This window comes from Hippopotamus amphibius, chromosome 8 (assembly GCF_030028045.1).
Source record: "Hippopotamus amphibius kiboko isolate mHipAmp2 chromosome 8, mHipAmp2.hap2, whole genome shotgun sequence".
NCBI lineage: Eukaryota > Metazoa > Chordata > Mammalia > Artiodactyla > Hippopotamidae > Hippopotamus > Hippopotamus amphibius.
In genome coordinates this window covers 112,943,474-112,956,525 of record NC_080193.1, presented here as the reverse complement: position 1 = coordinate 112,956,525, position 13,052 = coordinate 112,943,474, and the positions used below count along the sequence as shown (strand labels likewise).

General features: G+C 36.3%; 1 protein-coding gene across 3 annotated transcripts in view; it reads right to left on the bottom strand.

Moving 5' to 3' along the window:
* Positions 1 to 13,052, bottom strand: part of HIBCH (3-hydroxyisobutyryl-CoA hydrolase) — a 91,809-nt gene that overhangs the window by 61,817 nt on the left and 16,940 nt on the right. For all 3 annotated transcript variants that reach the window (XM_057744506.1, XM_057744505.1, XM_057744507.1), the window contains 3 exons: positions 7,859 to 7,999; positions 6,837 to 6,921; positions 3,678 to 3,758 (listed from right to left, as the gene is read on the bottom strand). In XM_057744506.1, coding sequence (XP_057600489.1) covers positions 3,678 to 3,758; positions 6,837 to 6,921; positions 7,859 to 7,999 — 307 coding nt within the window. The remainder of the gene's footprint in view (positions 1 to 3,677; positions 3,759 to 6,836; positions 6,922 to 7,858; positions 8,000 to 13,052) is intronic.

Sequence of the window (13,052 nt, the reverse complement as noted above, 5' to 3'; positions counted from 1 at the left end):
TTCTCTCTTTATGTTAACATTTTACCAGATTCTTTTCAAACTGCTTAAAGGTTTTCTCCCCTCTACTTTTATTTAGCATAGAACTGCACTGTCTAATATAGTAGCCAATAGCCAAATGTAGTTATTTAGATTAATACAAATTACAATTAAACAAAGGTAAAATTCAGTTTACTGATCACAGTAGCCCCATTTCAAGTGCTCATCAGCCATGTATGGCTAGTAGCAGTCATACTGCACAGCCCAGAAACAGAATGCTTTCATCACCGGAGAAAGTACTACTGGACAGTGCTGGTATGAATTTTTTTTTTTTTTTTTGAAGATTGATTTTTGGCTGCGCTGGGTCTTCATTGCAGCACACGGGCTTTCTCTAGTTGTGGTGAGCAGGGGCTACTCTTTGTTGCAGTGCGTGGACTTCTCATTGCAGTGGGTTCTCTTGTTGCGGGGCATGGGCTGTAGGTACACGGGCTTCAGCTGTTGTGATGGATGGGCTTAGTTGCTCCGTGGCATGTGGGATCTTCCCAGACCAGGGCTCAAACCCGTGTCCCCTGCATTGGCAGGCAGATTCTTAACCACTGTGCCACCAGGGAAGTCCCTGATGTGAACTGTTAGAATGAATAAAACATTCTAAGTAAATCTGATCTGTAGATTTTTATTTTAAAAAATTACTTTATTTTTTTGGCTTCACTGGGTCTTCATTGCAGCCTGTGGGCTCCTCGCTGCAGCACACGGGCTTCTCTAATTGTGGCGTGTGGGCTTAGTTGCCCTATGGCATGTGGGATCCTATTTCCCCAACCAGGGATCAAACCCGAGTCCCCTGCACTGGAAGGCAGATTCTTAACCACTGGACCACCAGGGAAGTCCCTGATCTGTAGAATTTTAGACTTAAAGAAATAAGAGCTCTCCATTCAGTGTGACTCACTGAGTTAAATTGGGAAACAGCCTCTTTTCCCCACTCCTACTTCAAAGACATAGAAATTCTAGAAAAAATTTTTGTTTTCAATGTATATCCAAGTTCAAAGCCAAACAAGGAAAATCCTCAGGTGCCAAAAACAAATAAGAAACTCCAAATCAACAGCTGTGTGGAAGCTACGGCCAAAGACTGTGAGTATGTGTATATCTGTTCTGAGTCAGAAATAAATTCTGAGCCACATATAACATGCAATGAGCTATACCTGCATGAAGCTTCACGGTAGGAAGAGCTATACGATTTGTAAAACATAGCTAGAAAAACTCTACCTGCTGATTCCAAAACTCAGTAAGCTCTTGCCCAGAAGAAGAGAAAGTCAGAAAAAGTGGATGCTCATGCACCAAAACACCACAACTGAACAAACAAAATACCCCTAACAAATTGGGAATAGAAGTAATGTCTGTAACTTGGTAAAAAGTGTCTACAAAAAGATTATACACTAATGAAATTTTAAAAGCTTTCCTATGGACATCAGAAATAAGACAACACGACAATCATTCAGCATTATAACAGAGGTCCTAGCCAAAACATAACAAGTCATAAGTATAAGGACTGGGAAGAGATGAAAAAAATTATGTGCAGATGGTAGAACTGCTGATGTAGAAAAGCCAAGAGAATCTACAGAAACATCATTAGAATAATAAATTTCAGCACGGTTGCTGGATATAAGAACAAAATACTAAAATCAAAAGCATGTCTATATGCTAGAAATAGTCAATTAGAAAATGTAATAAGAAAAATTACCATTAAATGTAGTAACAAAATAACATAAGCTAAGAATAACACTTTAAAAAAATCTTTTTTTTCAGCAAGATCTTTATGGAGAAAACTACAAAACATTATGAAAGGATATGAAAGTCAATCTGATGAAAATGTTCTAAAACTGGTTAATGGTGATGGCTGCATAAGCTTACTAAATATCAAAATAATTTTTAAATTCATTTGAATTTTTAAAAAAATAAAAAAAATTCATTCAAAAAATCAAAAGTCCAAGAGTAGCCAAGACAATCTTAAAAGAAATCATGGGTAACATGTTCTACCGGATAGAGACATATCTTAAAGCTTAATAATTTTGACACTATAGTTTCATCATACGTACAAATAGGCCAGTGAACAAAGTTGCCCAGAAACAGACATGGTCACATATAAGAACCTGATATATCATTAGAAGTATCATTAAAACCAGTGAGGAAGACAAGGACTATTCAATCAAAAGCATTACAATATCTGGCTTTCAAGCCGGAAAATAAAAGTTAGATGATGTCACATGCAAAAAAATTCCAAGTACATTAAAGACTTAGCATATAAAGAAACTATTAAAAGAAAATATAAAAGAACATCTCAAAAACCTCCACGTTATTAAGCATTTTTTAATGTAAAAAAGCAGAAATCATAAAGGAAAAGAATGAACATATTTCATCTCATCAAACAAAAACTTGTATATACCAAAAGATAAAGCAGACTGAAATAAGTGTATTTATAATATACATAATCTACAAAAGTGAAGAATTCAGCATATGTAAAGACCTATAAAATCAGTAAGAAAAAGACAATCCAAAAGAAAGATAAACAAAGGATGAAACAAAAGAAAATCTAAATGATTAACATAAAACACCTTCTACCTCACCTGCGTTCAATGAAGTACAAATTAAAACTACAATAAGATATCAAGTGTGCAAAGTTTAAAAATAAAAAATGATAGAAAAGACATGTAGAAAATAAAGTATCATACTTTAGAGAAGAATGTGGAAACACACTGAAGATATATAAACTCTATGATCCATCCATTTGGCTTCTATTATTTCCAGAAACTTTTGCACATGGGCACTAAGGGTGTACATATAAGGGTGTAACAATCTGTATTAGTAAAAATTTGAAATAATCTAAAATATCCACTAATATAGAATAGATAAGTAGTATGGGGTAATTGAATAATATAGAACAGTTACATTCCATGTTATTAAAAACAACTTATATAATGGTATACACAGTAAGAAAGTACTTACACAAATTTCAAAAACACAAAGTAACACTACTTTTGTTCATAAATATGTAGTAAAAATATAAAGTACAGTCTAATTGGACATGGTAAAAATTAACGACAATGGTTGCTTCTAAGGAGGGGTACTGGTTGCTTGTGGAGAGAGAAAGAAATGGCACTGAAGCAAGCAATGAAGTAGACTGAACAGTAATTTAAAAAACTCATAGTATTCTATTTAAATAAATTTCAAAACCTCAAGCAAAAATAAAATATAGTGGTCTATTCACTCTGGACTGGTGGATACACAAGAACTTATTATATTATTCCCTGTAATTTAACATTTGAAATACATGCTTGATAAAACTACTGCTTCACTTCCAATGAAATTTGGAATGATGACTATAAAGAAATTTCATCCCAGAGTTCCTCAAGAATTCAGAAATGACACTTCATTTTACAGAGAAAACTGGGACCCAAGTTTTTTGTTTTCCAAGAAAGCCAACCATACGATCAGAATCTATCTTTCCATACTGATTGTATGGCAAATAGTCGTTAAGTATACCCTATTTAATAATAAAGTGTGAATTGTTCTGGAATGAGCAGACTAAGTTTATTTCTAGCACAAAGTGTATAAAAGATTAGAGTGTCAGCTGATTACATTTTAGCTATTCAAACTGTGCAGCTTATGTTTTGATTCCATTTTCAAAGCTCTCAGCAGAGCACACATACCAATGGCATTGTTCAGCACATATTCTTCTCTGAAGAAATCTTGAGTTATCTTCAGATTTAACTTTGCAGCTTCTGAGACTGCTACAATAAAAAAAAAAAGGATTACAAATCAAAAAAAGCATTTTCCAGTCAATGTAGTCAAATAGAAAAATTTTAAATACTGCGATAGTAAGTACCGGGGCGAACATCTAGAATGGTTTGTTAAGGTTCTGAAGTTGCCCATGCCACAGACATACTACAGTTAGTCCCAGATCCATAGGTCAATGTCAAAACTTCAAGGCGAAAGTTATTCAAAACTTCTTACAAAGTATTATACTTAGAATACTTAAATTATAAGTTATATATTGGTAAAAAATGCATTTTCTGTTGACTATTTTCTGTAGCATCTAAATAAACATTTGCTGGTACACGTTTCCTTTGGTAATATATCTTAACACAAAGTACATTATACATATACAAAGAAATATATGCACACATGCATGCATGCACACACAGTTCTGTGTGTTCCATCTAGTTAACTACTTCTGCCACATTCATTTCACCATAGAACATTTGTTGAGCATCTACCGGGTACCACGCACAGTTTTTGGTGTAGATAACAAGACAGCAATATAAGACGCCTGCCCTGGAGTTCAGACTAGTAAGACAGACGACTGAACTACACTCCTTGTGTTATGCCCACTTTAAGGATAGGGTGCTGTGGGAATGGGAGCAGCAGAGGTGGTGTAATTAAAAGAAGGTTTCTCAGGGACCTCCTTGGAGGTCCAGTGGTTAGGACTCCATGTTTCCACTGCAGGGAGCACGGGTTCAATTCCTGGTGGGGCAACTAAGATCCCGCATGGCGCACAACGCAGCCAAAAAAAAAAAAAAAAAAAAAAAGGCTAAGCCAAATGTAAACAATAGGTAAGGGTTTTCTAGAAAATGATGGGGTGAAAAGTTCTGAGTAGAGAAAGGAGTAGAGTAAGGCACACAGGCAAGAAAAAATAAAATCAAGAAAAAAGTATTTTTTAAAAAACTAAAGAATGGTAAAAGGTGAGGCTAGGGAGGTAAATGAGATAGTAATATCCTTATTTATTAATATCAATGGAAATATAACCTCTCAAAGATATTGCTACAGCATATGAAAACCTGGCTTAATAAGCAGGTGCTCAGTAAATATCTTAATAAATACAAATGGTTTCATTTCTACTACAATTTTCTATTATCTGGAGTTCACATCTACTGTATTCCTACTATAGTCAATGTCAAAACCACCATCAAGCTTCCCTCTTCCATATACTGCAGGCTCATATGCTTTTCCTGTCTTTAAGTCCTATGAGAATTACCTATTAAAATATAAATTAAATATATATACGTTTCTTCTTTTATGGGAAAGAGTTACAAAAAAATTGTTGACTATTAATAGACTTTTAGACTAACTTCAGAACTCTGATATAGCTTCCTTCCAAATGTTCCAACCACATACTGACTTCTTTTCCCGGTTTTTAAAAAAAAAAAAGTTTGGGGAATTCCCTGGATGTACAGGGGTTAGAACTTGGTGCTTTCACTGCCGTGGCCCTGGTTCAATCCCTGGTTGGGGAACTAAGATCCCACAAGCCACGCAGGGCAGCCAAATAAACAAACAAATAAAAATTTTAAAAATAAAAATAAAAGATTTGATACCTAGTTTTGTCATTCTGAGGCTTTCACCGATAAAACCCCTAAAACCCTCATATATTATCTTTTATCATTTCTTACCGATTCTAAAAGAAAAGGAGTGTAAATTGTATGGCCTGCGGAATAAAGGTCTTTTACCTCAGAAGTCTTCTGAGATTTCCTTCTAATCTTATTCTAATCAATTAGTTCCATATAAATTAAATGATGTTTAGTAACACCATTTAAAAATTATTTTTCTGAGCGCCCACTTATTGTCTTGGACTGTGATGTGTAAAGAAACTAAATTTCCTAGAATTGAAATCTGTTGCTTTATATATGTGAACTAGACTAATTCTAGAATTTTTAACTGTATTTCCAAATAGCAATATAAAGTTAGGCCTATATGCAAAAATAGCTGTCAGAAGAAGCTAAAATCAATACATAAGGCTCTGCCCATCCATAAACTGAGAAGATCAAAGGCTCAGCTCTAGGAGAAAGACTAATTCCAGGCTGAAAAACAATGTTTTAAAAATATTTAAGTTGTGGGAAAAACAATAAATTCAAAAAACAATTCAGTTAACAAGTCGGTCGAAGCAACTGAAAATTTTGAAGTGAAATTTTAAGACTCAGTTATTTTAAATGTAATAGGTATTTGAAATTATGTCCTGAATCAAGTTTGTTTCTTCCTATTTCAAATTTAATAGTTTACATAAAATTATAAACTTGCTAAATAGATCAACCCGAACATTGCAATCTTAACACAATGCAAAAAACAAATATAAAAAATAAAACACAAAGGAAAAAAACCATCCCAGGAACCTACCAATTCCATAAGAAACATAACTCAAAATGTGAAAAGTTTTCAGTATATATAAAATACTGACAACCAGTGGTAATAACAGTTCTTCTCCATTTTGTCTTTTGTCTTTAATAGTTAAATATGTACAGACTGAAGGAAACAATCAGAAAGATAAGGAGAATTAATCTTTTTATTTATCTCAGCATGTTTATTTAAAAACAAAAAATATTAATACTATAATAGGATAAATACTACAATTAAGTGCATTCTTGCTTTGGGATCATGAATGACAGGAAAGCACAAAGTCATGGAAATAGGTGAGAGCATGTCATATTTGGAGAACGGCAAGTCGCTAAACATGGCCAGATTGTCAGGCTTATGTGATAAACTGAACTGCTTAATAACAGCTATTCTAAAATAAAAAGCAGACTAACATACCATAACTGAACATTTTGTTCAGGATGATTCAGGGAAAGAGATAAGATACCTGAAGGGCACATACGTAGTTAAAAAAATAAAACAGTTGCTATTCTCATTTTTCTATTAAAGGTAAATCTTTAAATTTTTCTTTTTCTAAGTTAACTATATTTAAAATGTATTAACTTTATAACAAAAAACTTCCAGCAAGTAAAGCAAATTACAAAGTACTACAAAAATTTGCTAGTACTTTTTCAGTTTTATTAGGGAAAAAAGCATTTAGGTGAGAGGGGGAGAAAAGTTTTTACCTTTGATATCACCGCCAGCACAGAAAGCCTTTTCACCAGCTCCCTTTATGATGATAAGGAAAGTTTCTGGATCTTGTTCCCATTTCTATCCAAATGTAAAAGAAAATGGTACAAACATATTATAAATACAAACACATTAATGATATATCCATATGCACATAAACACATGTGTATATACAGACATACATGGATATATACAAAGCATAAGCTTTATGAAACATACCCAGAAGAATGGATCCCAACTTCATTTTCTTTTCTGACATAAATTAGATGCTATCCCAACAAAGTTGCTAGATGAGTGCATTGTGTGATCCAAATTTGATGACAGCAACTAAAATCTTTGTCATGACAACTTTGAGAACAAGGTGAAAAAATATGGACCTACTAATATTATGTTAGGTTGGAGAAATAAACTAAAGAGGGGCAGAACATAAGAAGAAACTTGGAGCTATGTGAAAGTGGAAGAGGCTATCTTATGAGGCAATGAACTCCCTGACTAGAGGTGCTCCAAGGTAACCACTTAGGAAAGCACTGAGGACTCTAGAAGCAATGGGGCTTGACTATCCTAGACGGTCAAGTGATTCTATGGGAGACGATACCAGAAATATTCTCTAAAGATATACTTTTTTTTTTTTTTTTTTAATTTATTGGCTGTGTTGGGTCTGCACTGCTGCACCCAGACTTTCTCTAGTTGCAGCAATCAGGGGCTATTCCCCGTTGTGGTGCGCAGGCGTCTCATTGTGATGGCTTCTCTTGTTGCGTTGCATGGGCTCTAGGTGCATGGGCTTCAGTAGTTGTGGCATGTAGGCTCAACAGTTGTGGCTCACAGCCCTAGAGCGCAGGCTCATAGTTGTGGCGCACGGGCTTAGTTGCTCCAAGGTATGTGGGATCTTCCCGGCCCAGGGCTTGAACCCGTGTCCCCTGCATTGGCAGGCGGATTCTTAACCACTGCACCACCAGGGAAGTCCCTAAAGATATACTTTTCAAAGGATCCATATGATTGCTTTAAGAAAATTACAAACCTTTAGCTGTGGATAAATCTGCTGAATCATACTAAAATTCAGTGCATTCAGGAACTTTGGTCTGTTTAGTGTTATCACTCCTGCACAACCTTTTCTTTCCAGTAGGACTTCTGCTGCTGCATCTGTGTGCATAGACATTCTCTGTGTAAATAAAGAAAAACTTCAGCACAAAATTCACTAAGTTTTAGTCACGAGTTAACATCAAAACATACATTAAATGCAAATCTGTCACAATGTTAAGGGTAGCTAACTGAATGGATAACTAGGTACATCTGACAAAGTTTCTAAACTTACTTAGACTCAGACAATTCCAAAGCAAACTATATATACCTCTCAAATCTCTTAATTTTTATTTCTGAGTAAACTTAGTCAACGGCTTTAGAATAGAACCTAGTCCTAGAATTTCTTGCACTATGAAATACTCATAAATCTTTATTACTGTATACCAAGCAATATGTTAGGTACTTGGAAATCAAAGATGAATAGAGAAGGCAAGTAATTCTGACTACAGCAGCTACCAACAACTTGGGGAAAAAACACAGTGATATTTGAGCTGGGCCTTGATTCATGCCAAGGAAAAGAAGGGTGAAAATCCTGGAGAGTAGCACATGCTAAAACATGAACAATGAATATTTGGAAATATTAAGATGTTAAACATGAGTGGAATAAAGGCTGATTGAGAAAACGATAGGAAAGTAGGCAGAATAAGCAGTTTAACGCAAGATTACAAAATGAGATTACAAGATCACATAATAGTGAGGAACTTGGCTATACACAAGTTCTTAGGGCCTCACACAACATGGTCAGGCAAGTGGCACATTTTGTGATGGCATATTTTGCTCCCCTTTAATACTCAGCAGTTCTACTTCCTTGATTAAATCCTTACTCATATAAAAAAGATGACAGACTAAAAAAGCTGTACTTTCCTCATACCTACATCATTGTAAATGTTAAAGTCATACAGATAAAAGTTTTCATATTATACAAACATGCTACATACAAATATTAAAAAACTTTCATCTCTCTCTATACTAACTAAATTTCTTTTTTGCTTGAACCACATCAGATTCACCAGTCCCCCAAAAAAGGTTTCATGACTGTTTTCACTGAACAACTTTACATAAGTTATCACCTAATATCAGAGACAATCCTATTATTTGGTTTCAGCTCAGAGATGTTAAGAGCTGAAAAGATGTGCCTCCTGACCTAACAAGGAAAAAAGGTGAACAGACTGCACATTAATGGCTTTTGGTGAACGCAATCAGAGACAGGAGGTCACAGGGCAAACAGTCCCAAAATAAAATCTGGTGCCTTCAGGGAGGTGCAGGACCAGAATATTTGCTTACCTCAGGCAGAAGTCCTAAGGAAGATTCACTAGAATTTTTAACAACTTGCTAGAGGTCGAGTGTGGGCAAGTGTGATAGTATGAAGCTCCTGGGGCTGGGGGAGTGTCACAGTCATGGGGGGAGCTCCCAGCCTTGCTGGGTTTTCCTCCTAGAACCCAACCAGGTTCTCCCGGGGAAGACTGGAGAAAGCTCCCTGTTGTGGTGCTGGCTGGTGGAGGGAAACAGCAGGCATAGCTAAATTCTTTCCCCTCATCTTCCATACAGAACAAAAGGCTAAATCTGCAGGGGAGAAAGGAAGGACTTCAAAGCTGGTCGCCCAGGGTTCTGGTGGAGCCCCACCACAGTGGGGAAATGGGATGGAGACCTACAAAATAAGACCCTTAATCCCTAGGGAGAAGCACTTCAAAACCACAGCCTACTGACCTTAGTGTTTATCAACTACAGCTGCGGAAAAGGAACAGGGGACAAAGGAAAAGGGGGGAAAAAGGCAGCCCACCTCCAGAGAAGGGACAGGAACACTTATGAGGGCCACGCACCTGGATCTGGTTCACAGTGCCTTCCAAACATTAAGGATTAATGGGATACAACACCAAAAGCGTGATCCAGAAAAGAAAATACTGATAAACTGAATTTCACCAAATTTAAAACTTCTGCTTCGCAAAAGATAAAAAGAACAAAAAGACAAGCCAGAAACTAGAAGAAAATACTTGCCTATTACATATCTGATAAAGAATCTGCATACAAAATATAGAGATGACCCTTGAACAACACGGGTTCGAACTGTGCAGGTCCACTTACACGCAAACGTTTTTCAATCGTAAATACTATAGTACTACATGATCCCCAGCTGGCTGAATCCACGAGTGCAGAGAAAGAACCGCAGTTGCAGAGCGTTAACTATAAAATTATACTCGGATTTTTCGACTGCACAAGAATCAGTGTCCCTAACCCCTACCTTTTCAAGGGTCAACTGCATAAAAAACTGTTAAAACTCAATAAGAAAATAACCCAATATTAAAATGGGCAAAAAAAAAAAATCTGAAGATTTTCAAGGAAAATATAGGGATGGCAAAAAACACATGAAATGCTCAACGTAATTTCATTAGGAAAATGTAAATTAAAACTACAATAAGATACCACTACACACATATTAAATGGCTACAATCCAAAAACAGACAATAATATGTTGCCAAGGATGCAGAACAACAGAAATGCTCATTCATCATTGGTAGAATTGCAAAATGGTACAGCCACATTGGAAGACAATTTGGCAAACTCTTATAAAGTTACACATGGACTTACCATAAAACCCAGTTATCATACCCCTAGATATTTACCCAAGTGAATTAAAAACTAATGTTCAGGAACTCCCCTGGTGGCACAGTAGTTAAGAATCTGCCTGCCAATGCAGAGGACATGGGTTCGAGCCCTGGTCCAGGAGGATCCCACATGCCGTAGAGCAACTAAGCCTATGTGCCACAACTACTGAGCCTGAGCTCTAGAGCCTGTGAGCCATAACTACTGAGTCCTCGTGCCACAACCACTGAAGCCCAAGCACCCAGAACCCGTGCTCCACAACGAGAGGCCACTGCGATGAGAAGCCCATGAACCACAATGAAGAGTAGCCCCAGCTCACCACAAGTAGAGAAAGCCTGTGTGTAGCAACAAAGACCCAATGCAGCCAATAAATAAATAAATTTATAAAAACAAAACAAAACTAATGTTCACACAAAAACCTGTACACAAACAGGTGTTGCAGTTTTATTCTTACTCACTAAAACCTGAAGGCAACCAAGATGTTCTTCAACAGGGAAATGGATAAACAAACTGTGGTATATCCAAACAATGGAATACAATTCAGTAATAAGAAGGACCATGTTATCATTCATACAACAACCCACAGATGAATCTTAAACACATTTTGCCAAGGGAAAGAATCCAGACTCAAAAGCCTATATATTGTATGATTCCACTCATATGACGTTGTATAGAAAACAAAACTACAGGAGCATAACACAGGTCAGTGATTGGGAGTGGGAGAAGTGACTGCCTACAAAGAGAAGTTTTAGGGTGATGAGACTGTTCTGTATTGACTTTGGGTGAGAAAAGCATGATTTATGCATCTGTCAAAACCCAGAAATGTACAAAGAGTCAACTTGAATGTATACAAACTATATACATATTTGTAAAAATCAGCTAGAATGTCAGGGGATTCCAACATGGAATGCAGACTATGACAAATAAATCTAACTGAACTACACATGTATGACAACCACACTGAAGTGATCGCAGGGATGGTGGCAGCAAAGCTGACCTAAGTAACTTCAGAAAACAGTCATTTGATTGGAAGCTGTAAGAAAATATTAAAAAGAACTGTATGTCAACCTGTGCTCTAGTTAGTAAATTTCTTTCGTATGGGAGTTAGGTAACAATTGTGAAACTGCTTTGGTTGTATACTGAGGTTAAACAAGGATTGGAGGGTGGTCTGTGAGAGCCAGGTTTTCACTGGTCAGGAAAAGAGTTAGAGACAAGCAAGAAGGGAAGGCTAGAATGAAGCCTGCCCTGTGGTGCTGGACTAAAGTCAGAGACAGCAATAGGAACATGTTTTCTTAATATATATACACAGAGGATAAACTCATAAATAATTATCAATAGGTATGTATACATGGGATAGTAAATGCTGTATTCTACTACAGATACATACATTACTCTAGTTCTATCCCCCAAGAGAAAACCATGACACCCCAGTAGCAAGGAGCATTCCCAGACTCAGATCTTGATTTCTAAACACAATTCTCCAATTCTCTAAACACAGGACTCCTTGGAGAAATGGTTGAGTCCGGAGCCAGAGAACATCTTCCAGCACCAGAAAGCAAGGAGGTGTTTTTTGTTTTTTTTTTTTTCTTTTCTTTCTTTTTTTTAAGGAGGTGTTTTTTAAAAACTGAAAATTAAAAGGAAAAAGTCATATCAAAGGGAACACAAGGAGCCAAAATGAAGGAATTCCTAACAGCCAAAGTAGGAACAACTTGAGTAATACTATAATGTGCTATTAGATTATAACCCAAAGAATAAAATAAACATCCATGAGTTCACACTGATATAAATAATTGAATAAATCAATGGGGGAGATGAGATGATCTTACCCACAGAAGAATTCTAAATAATTTATGCAGAAATCCCTCTTTCAGGAGGTAAAGCTCACCTTTCTGAGTATGGGCTGAACTTATTGAGATGCTTCCAAAGAACAGAGCAGAAAAGGGGAAAATGGTAACTTTAGAGAGGGGAAACCTGACAAACACCGCCTTAACCATGTGACAAAGGTCAGCATCACCAGCTGTGTCATGAGGATGTCATGTACTCCGAGGCATATGTCAAAACCCAAAGATACTCCCTGATATGTGATGAGAAGGGTCTTTTCTTTTGTGATATTCTCTCAAAAAACCTTCTAACTGCAGTATAGCTATTTAAAAACAAAAAACAAACAAAAAACAGACACAAGCCCAGATTAGAGGCTATTCTACAGGCTACCTGGCCAGTGTTCCTCCAAACTGCCAAGGTCATGAAAATCAAGGAAAGACTAATAAACTGTCACAGACCAGAAGAAACTAGGAAGACATGACAAAGAAATGCCATGTGGTATCCTGGAATGGATTCTAGAACAGAAAATTAATGGAAAAACTAGTGAAATCCAAATAAAGTCTAAAGTTAATACTAATATGGCAATATTCTTAATTTTGACAAATGTAACATGGTATCTGTATTCCTTTGCTAGGGCTATCATAACAAAGTATCACAAACTAAGTTTAGGCTTAAACAGAAAGTTATTGTCTCAGTTCTGCAGGCTAGAA